The following is a 13043-nucleotide window of genomic DNA, read 5'->3' on the forward strand; positions in this document are numbered from 1 at the left end:
CATCCGAGGCGAACGCTTTGTCGTAACGTAGCGGCGCAAGCGGTACGTATTTGTCAGTAGGGTGGTACCTAGGCATGGCCGAAGCCTGCCACTAGACCAGACCAGAGAAAATTCAGTATTTAGAAATTTTTCAAATTCTCCCTGCCGGTAGTGGAACCAAATCGTCCGCTTATAAGCCCAAGGTGCAAACTAATGCGCCACTGAGGTCTTCAAACTAATACTTCCTAAGGTTAGCGCGTAGGCACAACCAAATGCTTTATAGCTTCAAAATATAAAATCGATATCGATCGCTTGTGAAGCAATAGCAAATATATTAGAAATAGTTATTTAATGGCAACGCGGCGGTGCATTCCAGATTCCTGGAAATCAAATATTAAACCGAGCATACTTGTAACTACTTGAATCGCAAATATTAACTGCAAATGTGGTTACCTATCGAAGCAGCTTTGATTTCGTCCTCTTTGATGCATTTCCCAGATGTGAATACGAACTGTCGACGCCAATTACACTTCTATCTTTGTGTGTTCGGACTGTCTCTTTGGTCTAAGGGTGCACCTCCATGATCAAAAGTGTCGCGACTAGATATCGGTCTAAAGATTGAATGCCATGTTATCGCAGTCTAGATTTAGCATCTATTAAGTAATATTGAATTAGATGGCACTGCGAGTCTATCGCCGCGATATACCTGCTTACTCTCTTTATACAACGTGCAAATAAAAACCAAAATAATACTTTACAAGCCTAGAAGTCAATTATTTTTTGAATTCGTTTGTACGGAAAATTCAATATTTTTACACGGTGATTCCTTATGAAATATACATATGCGTCTTTCAAAATTTTTTCGTAATTCGGTTACACGTGGTATATCGAGAGCCTATAACAGTGCACTGCTGGATTGAAGGCCTCTCTCAACGGGAGGGTTTGCCCGTAATCACAACGCTGGGCAGACGGGTTGGTGATCGCAGTAGCTGGAAGCAAGTAGTTCGGAGGACGCTGCTGTACGTTATTCTTTACATTCCCCTTGTAGTTTCGCTAGATACGGTCCACTACAGAGCACGGGTCCCAGAATTATTATATATATTATATATAATATATTTAATATTATTTTATATAATTAGGCCGCAGTCCTAAGTTAAATCATCATCATCGCTATCCAAGCTGACAAGTTACCTTAGTGCGAGTGTTGAAGCACTCATTTGTACACAAACAATGAGTATCATGTATCTGTGTCCATAAAGAGATTCCTGCTGTATACATTTTTCTATATGAAATAAATAAATTATCATTATTATTATTATCCACGCTTCAAAATTTTCAATTTATTTGTGGCCCTATATAATATGGCAGGGTGTACTCCTAGAATGAGTTGTGTTAAGGCAGTAGTTCCTAAGGCAAAGTGCGGATCGGTAAACTTAACACATGTAGAACTCTCAGGCATGGTTTTATCGACGGCCGACTGGTGCAGTGGGCAGCGGCCCTGCTTTCTGAGTCCATGGCTGTGGATTCGATTCCCATAACTGGAACATGTTTGTGTGATGAACATGAATGTTTTTCAGTGTCTGGGTGTGTATCTGCATATTATACGAATTTATGTATATTATTCATAAAAATATTCATCAAATTCAAATTCAAATTGATTTATTTCAAGTAGGCCTACTTTATAAGCACTTTTGAAACGTCAAGTATGCATGTTTGTGTGACTCTACCACCGGTTCGGAAAGCAGATTCTACCGAGAAGAGCCGGCAAGAAACTCAGTAGTTGCTCTTTTCCAACATCAACATTTACAATCATTTTGCTATCTTGCGGGAGATGAGAGCGAGGCTGGCTGCTTCCATTCTACCTTGTCATTGAGGAATTCATCAAATGTATAGTAACCTCGCTGTACTAGATGCGTTTTTACACATTTTTTAAATGTATGCATTGGTAGGTCAAGAATTTTCATCAGTCATCTTAGTACCATAACACAAGCTACGCTTACTTTGGGGCTACAAGGCGATATGTGTTTTGTCGTAGTATATTTATTTATTTATTATTATTTGCTATCTACCGTGCGTACCGGGAATCGAATTCTGGCACCCGAAAGCGTGCCTAACTCTTAACCTTAACTAGGCTATCATCTCCTATTAAAAATACGTTATGTATATACGTTTGAAAAACTTTATTTTATAGCTCTGCGCCCGTCTGTCTTATTTATTCATTGGCAGCGTTCGCTCATGCATATGGTGGTGTTCGATTAGTTTTTAATTGTTGTATGAATGAATGAATGAATGTATAAATAAACGAACGAGCGAAAACACGCTTATTGCACACCACAGAGACAAAAAACACAAATTAAACTAAAATAGAACAAGTATGATAGAAGGTGCAATTTGAATAAGTTGTGGGACAAAAGCTTTTCCTTATCATAAACTCTTTAATATCTAAGATTATATATTCATAGTATTCCGGAACGTTGGTTTCCGATTGCACTTTTGTATGTTCGTAACATTCTTTATTCGAAAACAAGTCTGCGTTTCTCTAAAGGTTAGGCTAACGGTCAGACGATGCCCTTCTCAGAAAATCACCTTTAATACTTAAGGGGTAGGTAATACATAGGTTTATGTGTAGGCGTGCTATTTATCCGAGGTCGTGGCCTATTGGAGATCCTTCTGCTTGTATCATCTATATCGCCATTAGTGTTGAATAAATAAACGTCCAGAATATTGTTTCTACGAGGATTATTTTGGTACGTAGTACAAATTGTTTTGGCTACTATTTGTTACCCGAACAATTCTCGAAATTCGAACGCACAATATACAATATACGTCTCAAAAGCTATTTAATGTTATTTGCATTTTTTACAGACTTAAATCTAAAGGTTCTTAATTCGTCGGAATCTTCTCTCTCTTTTTTATGTATGTTACCCGATTAATCGAAGACGCCCGAACTGATTTGAAAAATTCTTTTTTTGATTTAAAGGGCATACTTTCCAGATGGTCCCATTTAAATTTTATCCAAATCGTTCGAGCTGTTATTCGAAAATCAACAACAATGTAACCCAAAGTAGCAATTTTTTTTGCTTTTTAGTTCCCGGGCGTATGTTGAAGTCCGTTTTATTAAATTTAAAAATAATTTATATATTATAGATTAAGTTTTCCGCATTAGGTAGAAAACTAAGAGCATACCTTCACCTCAATTTGAAAAGTAATTTGCTTAGTTAATTTTGATGTCTTTAATTGTACATCTTGTCAACAGATTAAACAACCAATGCGTGCGGTGTTGCTCGGAACTGGGTATATCTGCGAACTCTACGACAACATCTGAATGCTGTCACTGCAACTCCGATACAGGTAATATCGGGATTTTCTTTATATTTTTTAAATTTTTAATATCGAAATTACCTAAATGAGGATTAAAAATTCGACTTTAATTCTATCGGAGATACCTTTTTCTTTTTTTATTAACGATAGGCCAGCGCTTGACGGTTGGAGCACGCTTGCCTAGAAAAAGCCTATTCACTCTAGCCTTCTTAGCGGCACGTATCAGAAACGTGGATAAAAAACGTTTCGTGCGTGTTGATGGAATATCAACCACATAAGGATGCCACCGCTCACGGTGTCTCGCTGTTCTGTGGTAGAACGGGGAAGGAGGAACAAGATTTTGAAGTTCCTGAGCACACACTCACCCTTAGTCTTGTACGTCAGCAAACGTGGGGTGGCTTAGGCGCATCGAGATATTCTAAAGTCATACCAAAATCGACCTTATGTGACTCGTTATAAAGGGGGGCCGGGAGCCCCGGTATTCTAACACAGGACGCGTAATCTGTAGTTAACTAGACAAAGGAGGGGATACTAATAGTGGTACATAAATATGATGAAGACGATGATTGTCTAACGAGGTGACTGCCTTGCAGGGGAGTGTAAGAGCTCATCCATTGCGGGCAAGCGGCGTAACTCCGAGTCGGCCGCCCTGCACACCGTGGCGACCGAACGGCAACCAACCTCGTTCGTCAACGTTGTGATTGCAGCCGGGGTCGCGACTTTAGTCGTGCTGTCTATAATGACGGTGCAGGTAATGTTCTATCACCCCGCCGCGGCAAAGGAAGGATAATGTATTGCAATAGTAATGTATGTTTATATAGATGTTCCGCTGTAGCGTCCCCTGTATTTTTTCAACGCCTTTAAAGGAGGATCACCTACAAAGTGTCCCGCTGTGTCCATCAATCTGAGATTAGAACACCGCTATACCACTTAGCGACAGGAATAAGCATGTTGGTAGTTCCTGAGATAAGCGCTGCCACAAAAAGCTCTACTATTACCAAGATAAATGGGGTGTCAATCAATTTGACTTTATCATTACGGGGTGGGGTGTCAGTCAATTTGACTTTATCATTATTTTGATGACGTGCGTGGGCTACGTAGCGTCATGAAAAACAAATTTATGAACCTAATATCTTCCTAAAATGTTAAGCTTTTACGGTGATTCTTTTTTACGGACGGCACAAGTAGTTGTAATCTATTTGGTGAGGATCTGCTGAAGACTTAAGTTTTTTGTAGTTCGACCATAGGAGGATGGAACTCCTCAACAAGCAGCGTATCAGACAGTAGGTCGGTCGGTCGGTCGCTCGGTCGGTCGGTCAGTCAGTTATTCATTAATTCATGCCATTCTTCTTTCCTTCCTTCATTCATTTATTCATTCATTCATTCCTACTTACATTCTTACATTTCTTACTATTCATACATTCATGCATGCATGCATGCATGCATTCACTTGTTCACTCAGTCCCAAATTCAGTCTGTCAGTCATACGGTAAAGTACGTAAACTGTATTAATTACACCTTCCTTTACAGTTAAGGAGATCTCGTAAGCAACCAGAAGTGCGTTCTCAAGGCGCAATATATTCCCCGCTCGCGTGCAACGACGAAGGCGAAGTCGCTGTGCTCGGGTCGCGAACGACCTTCCTCGCGAGCGAGGGCGAGCCCGAACGTAACGAGCACGAGCCTCTGCTCGAACATTCCACATAGCACACTGTGATGCTAGACGTAAGTGAACTTAACGTAAGCCTAATGTAACACCGTTTAACGCGTCTTTTTGTAAGAGCAAGCACGTCCTGCAAAATGTCTTATAATGCCTTTTCATCACTATATACTGACTGAGACTGCCTGGTCGGTCTAGGTGTTTTCTCATAGCCCAGCTTTTATTTACAGTACCGTGTGATAAAATTGTTTAAGCCCACCTATCTACATTGAAGCAGCGTGGTGGGCTATGTTATACCTCTTTTCGATTATAAAAGAGGCATGTGCCCAACTAGGGCATACATATGGTAATTATGGTGATGGCACTTAAAATATTTCGCTGTGCGAGCTTGCTTATAAGAGCGCGCACACACGTACTACTTTTATCTCCGTAACAGTTCAGTTTTGTCACACACATTGAGGACAGTAGTTACGAATAATTAATGACTATTATAGATTCCGGGCGACTTGTCAAGTTCCGGGTGACTTGTCCTAGGAGAAAAACTGTTATCAAAAAACGCGCGTGTGAACGCGCTCTTGTAGTTATCATTTGTTTAAGACTATTGAAATAGTTCAAAATATAATACTGTATCACCCATAATTCAAACCTTATAAAGCGTAATGAAATCATGTTATATACATAATATAAAGCCAGATATTCAGAGCGAAGTATCAGTTTTGTTCGAATTTAAAAGTAGAATGAAACTTAAATTCTTCTTTTAAACTTATTGTTTAAACAAAGCATGTCATAATATTTTAGATAATTCGTTTTGTACTCAAAATGTTTATAAGTAAAACAGATAAAATCTGAAGTTAAAAAATGATTTTTTAATAGTTTTGTGTTCTTTCTCAAAGCTTTTTAGAGGAATTAATGCTAAAGTGTTTTACAAAATTTGTCTCATGATAAATCTGCAATGGTCATATTTTTTTTAGTAAATAAAGTTATTGTTAAAAGGACCAGTAGGTATATTTGCATAATTTTTTTATATATTTAGCTCAGGAGGTATGTAAAATATGAAATTAGAATAAAATAAAATTAAAACTTCGGATTTTCCAAATGCCTCATAAACAGTTTTCAATTTTGTACGAAGTACATTAGTTGATTGTATGATAAGTCTCGAATACATATTGTTCTATAAATGTACTGATTCTTCAATTACTGTAAAAAATAAATAAATATATATTAGTGTTAATTCCGTATACTCAAACGTCTAAACAAAAAATTGTATTTTAATAAAAATGTTTCTATCAAACCATATAAATACAGACCCTAGAAATTTGAATCGTACGCGGCAAACTGGTGACGCGATACTCAGAGCGCTCGAATTAATTAAACATTTTAACAGTTAGCGACTTTGTTGTAATTTTTAAACTACATTGCCTCTTACGCTCAAGAACAACTAATGTACGTCGTTGTGAAACAGAACAGTATGACTGTGCGTGCGTATACGCGTAGTGGTACAGCAGCTGGGCAGTGGCGTGCACTGGGTTTCTTACCAGGGTATGCATACACCAGTAAAATTGCATAAAACGGCACAAATTCTCCTCCTATACGAGTTTTATATCAATGTTAGGGTATGCAGTGATTTTGTGCATGTATGGAGTGCACGCCACTGCAGCTGGGTTCTGTTTGTGTTTTCATACTTAAAGTGCAAAGGACCATTTCTAGTGTCTTATTATTAAGATTTATATAAACCAAAATAACCTAAAATAAACTAAGTTTGGTTTTGTTCCATTAGGCGTTTGAAAAAACAAAGTTTAGATAAGATTTTTTTGTGTAGCTACAGCTGAATTGTACCTCTCGTTAAAGTTATATTTTCTCCTGAGTCCATCAATTAAAGTCACAAATAATATACTTATTTAATATCCTGAATATTTGCTTTACCCTGATTCACGAAAATCGTCGCTATATTCTGTGACGTCAATTCTGAGAACTGATATAAAAAAATATCAATACAGACGTCACATTATATAAATCTCTGAACGTATTTGGGAAATCGGGGCTGTAGTTTGTCTATGACCTATTATCTAAAATATAATACTTATAGATAGGTAAAAATAATGTATGAACAAAATGTTCTAACGAGCCCTATGCCGTATGTTTTGTGATATGGGATTAGTTCTATATATATATATATATATACTAGGCTGTGCACGTTTGTTGTTACCGTTTACCTAATGACTGTGATTTTTTCATGTTCGTACATCTACGATCAACCTTTAATCTATCCAGTATTCTTATGACTGGTGTGGAAAAGTTCCACAACGTCATAATAATTAAAACATATAGAACTGTGTAAGCAGCTAATCGTATAAAGTTTAACGACTGCGATTGATTGAATTGATAACGCTACCGCACCGCGCCGCTGACACTCGATATAGTGTGCTTCTTTTAATTAGTTATATATCATGACATTAAAATAAAAAACTTTTCAAATTTCATTTTAACTAATCTACCTCAACACCTGGTTGTTTATATATAACCCTAAGGGTTCAGACATATCTCAGAATATATTATACAAATTAAGCTTAATTTTCATAATATATTATGGATTTTCGCAAAGTAACGCCTGCTTCTATCCACCATATCTCAGAAGCCTGTTTAAGATTCCTATGCTCTATGGTATGCAGATGATATAAAATGAGTTATATTAATCAAGTACGAGTTATAAAAACTTAAGGGTAGGCTTTTTATAAATCGTACTGAGATTTTTAAAATTTTATATAAACTGCATATCCTACGCACGCCGCTGCTAATTGCTAGAAAATTAGAGTGAAACGATATAACGATATACATTTTAAATTGGAAGAAACAAGATTTATAAAATAAATAAAAATAAAAGAAATATTTTGCAAAGATCGTTTCACCAAATTGCCGTATCACGGAGCCAATAAAACGTCGATGCTGCGAGTAAACACCGCAAAAGATTTTTCCTTGTTGACTAGAGATACATTTTTTGCCTTGTCACACACTCGTCCCGACAGTAATTACGTGTACGTCACATGTCTTTTAGCAATGATTACTATTTACCTTTGCCATTTTTTTTTTGAAACATTTATCTGCCCAATTCGCAGTGAACATAACATGAAAGTAGCAAACTGTTATTTTTCTTATTCAACATTTAAGGTAACATTAATGAGACCTCGTTACGTTTTAACCCTTGTACGTCGGTTTCAAGACATATGACTAGGTATGGAGAGGTTTGCAGTAGACGCTCTTGTGATCATAAAGGCTCTCGTTTTTCTTTTTTTACACCTATAAATTTATACTTATAAATTTAAATTCGTCCGACACTCAATGCCACGTTTTAATGCCATTAATGGCGCCAATGAATTTTAGACGAAAACAAAATGACTGGCTGTCCAGTGGTAAGAGAGTTAGTGGCAAAGTCCAAAGAACAAAGAAACCCACGACCACCTCCGGGAGTTGTGTTGAGTGACGTCAAGTGAGTCTCTTAGGCTTACAAGATTTGCCCCCTATAAACCGAGTAGTAGTTAGTGGCGCTGTATCAAGTATTTGACAAAGTAAAATGGATCTAATGTCTGTCGCTTTAGTGTCGCAAATCTTGTACTTCTTATTTTTGTTTCACAAACGTTCTGTCAAAAGCCCGAGCTAAGAATTGTTATGTTGTGAGCAAATTTCAGCTGTAACTCAATGCGTATAAGATCCATTTTAATTCAATGTTCAAGTTTTTCCATACTCGAATATGACATGAGGCTACAGAGCAAAACTTTGTTATAAGAACACGTATTGCAAAGTGTCGTCCTGCATCCATCAGAGGTGTAGATGTTATACATCTTTTGCCTGTTTCTAAATATGTATGTAAGTCATATCACTTAATAGGTATATCGCTAACGCCCGTCTGAACACCACACTAAGTTCAGCTCTTCATACGTTACATGGCCAAAATAAGGCTTTCAGGTCCTTTATTAAATGAACCGATGCCAAAGACTGTTCGTATATGCAAATATCAATTAAAACTTGTAGGCCCAGTGTTTCGAAATTGCAAACTCGCCTCCATGTAAGCGAAACCCACGTGAGGCGTTATTGATTCCCTGCGCAAACTAAACCTAACTAACTTATGCTGAGGCTCCAATGTTTAACTATTGACTTTGCGAAGGACAGAGCCTCGTAAGCGGATTTCTAACAAGACAATTGTGAAGATGCCCAGTCTTATAGGGGATGTTAGCAAAATTTTCCATTCAGTATGTAAACAACGAGCTAATAAGGGTCGGTATTTGACCGGCCAAATCCTTGACCGGGGTTCGGATGGCGGGTTTTCAAAATGAGAAAAAACCTGGAGATTTTAGCTTCGTTTATTGTCCAAATAATCTTTCATCTTTTGTATGGGCAGTGTGTTTTTAACGCCTTTAAGGTACAGGGTGTATTTTGCCACCATGAACTCATGGAACCCGTTGGTAATTAAGACCTTTTTTGAATAAAGCCTTAATCGATTTTTAGTAAAAATAATTTTCTCTTCCTAAATTTAAATTCTTATAAAAGTGACACGTAGCACGCAAAGTTTTTGCGAGCAAATTTCTACTTAAAGCCCCTCCGTCCAAGTGTTTATCTCATTTTTGCTGAAGAGACTTGTTGTTTTGAACAGTACCAGTACCTACTATTTTATTACCTTTTGCTATTACTTACATTTTATATTGTGCAGTAAAGTAACTGGCACTGGTCGTTAATGGTAACAACAAACAGTGCATAACATGACATACAAATTTTGAATTTAAAAATAATTATTAAATTAGTATTCATTGAAAGTGAAATTAATTTTATATAATCACAGCCATAGGAAATGTCATAAAATATAAATTAAATTCATTAATTAATCATATAAATTTGAATTTTTTCTCACATTATATTATTTCTTTAAGTAGAATGTAGTCCAAGAGTTACCAATAGATAAATTATAAACTATCAAGTGACAGCAATAACAATTGAAATCAATAACATTAAATGTATTAATATAATTTCTAATTTTAGACTAAATATATTTTCAACAACATTCTTTAAACTTCATAATCATTTAATGTATATGGTGCATTACAAAACCAAAAATGGCGTACACATGAATAATGATATTTGACATTTGTATCCCCTCTTTTAAATGGATCACGTTCATAAAATAAAAAAATTATTGCCTTGAATTTTGTGTCATCGTCTATTTTAGATTAGTCATTCATAACCTTGTCACACTGCTTGTCTTCTATTTTTTAAGTAAAATAGGTGAAACACGTTATTTTTTTGTTTGCATTGGAAGTTTTTTTACATTCTATGGGAATTTTAATGCGACAAGTCGAAGAATTATCTAACTTAATTTAACTTAATTGAATGTAACTATACTACTTACTATAGTTAAATTACCACAATACAAATTAGTCAATTACACGATTTGTCGTAGGCTGTATTTAATTTGTGGCATTCTGTATTCTGATTATCACATTATTATATTGTAGCCAAGGCCGAATTTCTTTTAGTTTAAATTTACTTATTGTTTATTTATAGCAATCATAGAAACAATTTTATTTTATCTTTAAGTAAAGTCTCAAATGAGGTTACAAACAACACAAATAATTTTATTACTATACTATATAATAGTCGTAGTGAAATTTTATTCTTAAAACTAAAAACTAATATTAGTTTAAAATTGGAGAAGATACAGATTTTAACAGAAAAGTATCTGTAAACTAAATAAATGTTACCAATAACATCACAAATGTAAATAAATAGTTAGATTGTTGAATTTTTTAATAAAGGTAATTAAATATATTATAGTAATAATTAGTATTGTCATTGATAGATAAGCATTTTGTCACAAATGTGAAATGAATAAAAATGATCAGTTATTGCTTTATAGTTCGACAAAGGTTTATACCACGCACGTTAGATATTTTCTAAACTGTGTTGTTTTTAGTTAATTTATTTTTAAATTTTCCATTGAACATTATGATTGTTACCATCGTACGAATTTTAAATTGAATTAAATTCTGTTATAAACTTTGGTAATTATGTTGTAGATGCAAAATTCAACTAAAGTCCAAAGTTATTGGCCGTGCTAATAATAATAGAGAAAGAGCCCACGATAGTAGTAGTAGTAGTACATAACTCTGCCTACCTACATTGAATAATTGCGAAATTTGCAGATAATTTAATGAAAATGTGGTATTAATGACCGTAGTTTTGAGACAGACTGTGTTAATATTTAATTGATTGTATAAAACAAAATGTAAATGTAAAAATAGATTTTATTTTAAAGTTGTTAATTTGTTGTATTTTTAAAACAATTTCATTGATTTTATGCTACAAAACTCTTATAATATAAACTACTTGTTACAATTTTTATTAACTTTTTCTTCCTCTACAAATTCCTATATGACAAACGTAACACGATTCAAGGATCCTTGTTACTTCGTATTGTAATGTGTACTTTTTCACGCACTATAAGCGTTCATGTAACAATACCGTCTGTCTTGTGCTCATGGGCTCTTGGTACATAATACGTAATCTTTGTCGTTCTATAAAAGCATTCATATTAAAGATATTTTTTTAAATTGTGCAAAGTATAATATAAAAATTTACAAATTCATTAGCTGGAGTTTGTCAATTAAATTAAATTTTTTACACTTTTTGTGTATTTTTACCAATATGTTTTAGCTTAGCTTTTTTGTACATTATAATATTATATTTTAACTAAATTATGTATTTTTTTGTTGTGTACTTAGTGCTACAATTTTTGACGTCTGATTTGGTTGAATTTATTAATTATCAAATGACAAAATCTGCATAATTTGGATTTTTTTTAGCAAAATTTTGTTTTTATTATTTACTCGAGTTTCTATCTGTCTATAGTGATTTTATAGTATGTTTTAATGGATTATTTTTAGTTAAAATTGTATTTTTGTATGAAATATTATTATGTGCAATTAATATTTATATAATAAAAAGCAATTCTATGTCAAATTGATTGTTTTTATTTTAAACTAGATGTTCCCTGCGGTTTCGCTCGCGTAATTTTGGGACGCAGCGTACTGCTTCATAGTCTACGCCTATCTATAGTCATATATGAGATTTTGAGATTTTTTCACAAACATTCTTGTATCTTACGTAATTTTTTTTTTCAATGAAAATGTAATACTATGTAATTTCTAATACCTCCAAGAATATGTATAAAAAGTTTCATGAAGAACGGTTCAGTAGTTTTCGAGTGAAAGCGTAACAAACAAACTTACATTCATATTTAAAATATTAGTAGGGCATTAGTAGGGATTTAGTACTTTCACATTGTCATTTTTTATCATCGTCCTATAACAGTTCATGGTTGGACTAAGGGTCTCTCCTAGCTGAAGGGTTTGCCCATAACCACCGAGCTAGGCAGCAGGTTGGTGATGGAGGTGAAGAACAGTAGATGGTAGTAGCAGCTATTTTTTTTTTTGTTTCAAAATGGATTGTCTTCGAACACATACATACAAAATGATTGTTGGCAGTTACAAGACGTCGGGAACTTTGATCAGCTTCCCGGAACACTGACTCTGTGTAGGAGTGGAGCACAGAGGACGCTGCTATCCGTTCTCCGTCATATAGGTTGTCTAGGAGAGATCGCTTTAGCGATAAGACCACCTTTGCGCACCTAAATTTGTTTTTTATTTTATTTTATTTTTATCTATTGTGTTTCTCTTTGTATTTTGTTTTTGTGTGTGCAATAAAGAATTTAATGATATATATTAAATTATATTTAATAATAATATTAATATAATTATTAATATATAATAATAATAATCCCTTAGTCGCCTTAGTCGAGGAAGAGTGAAGAGGAGGGGTGGTGACGACCTCCCAGTGAGTTGTGGCAGGGGCAATGACGGAATATATAATTTCTAAATTTTCTCTGGACTGGTTTGGTCTGGCTTTGGCCGTGGCTAGTTACCACCCTACCGACAAAGACGTGCCGCTAAGCGATTTAGTGTTCCGGTGCGATGTCGCGTTGGAACCGATTAGGGATATGACTACCATACTCCCTAACAGGTTAGCCCGCTACCATCTTATA

General features: G+C 35.0%; 1 protein-coding gene across 3 annotated transcripts in view; it reads left to right on the forward strand.

Annotated features, from left to right (window-relative positions):
- The window catches only part of LOC120632683 (furin-like protease 2), a 357244-nt gene extending 351484 nt beyond the window's left edge, over nt 1–5760 (forward strand). For all 3 annotated transcript variants that reach the window (XM_039902645.1, XM_039902648.1, XM_039902647.1), the window contains 3 exons: nt 3236–3330; nt 3894–4051; nt 4831–5760. In XM_039902645.1, the coding sequence (XP_039758579.1) occupies nt 3236–3330; nt 3894–4051; nt 4831–5004 (427 nt within the window). In that variant the 3' untranslated portion in view covers nt 5005–5760. The remainder of the gene's footprint in view (nt 1–3235; nt 3331–3893; nt 4052–4830) is intronic.
- The last annotated feature ends 7283 nt before the right edge of the window (nt 5761–13043 follow it).

Source organism: Pararge aegeria, chromosome 20, assembly GCF_905163445.1.
Source record: "Pararge aegeria chromosome 20, ilParAegt1.1, whole genome shotgun sequence".
Classification (NCBI taxonomy): Eukaryota; Metazoa; Arthropoda; class Insecta; order Lepidoptera; family Nymphalidae; genus Pararge; species Pararge aegeria.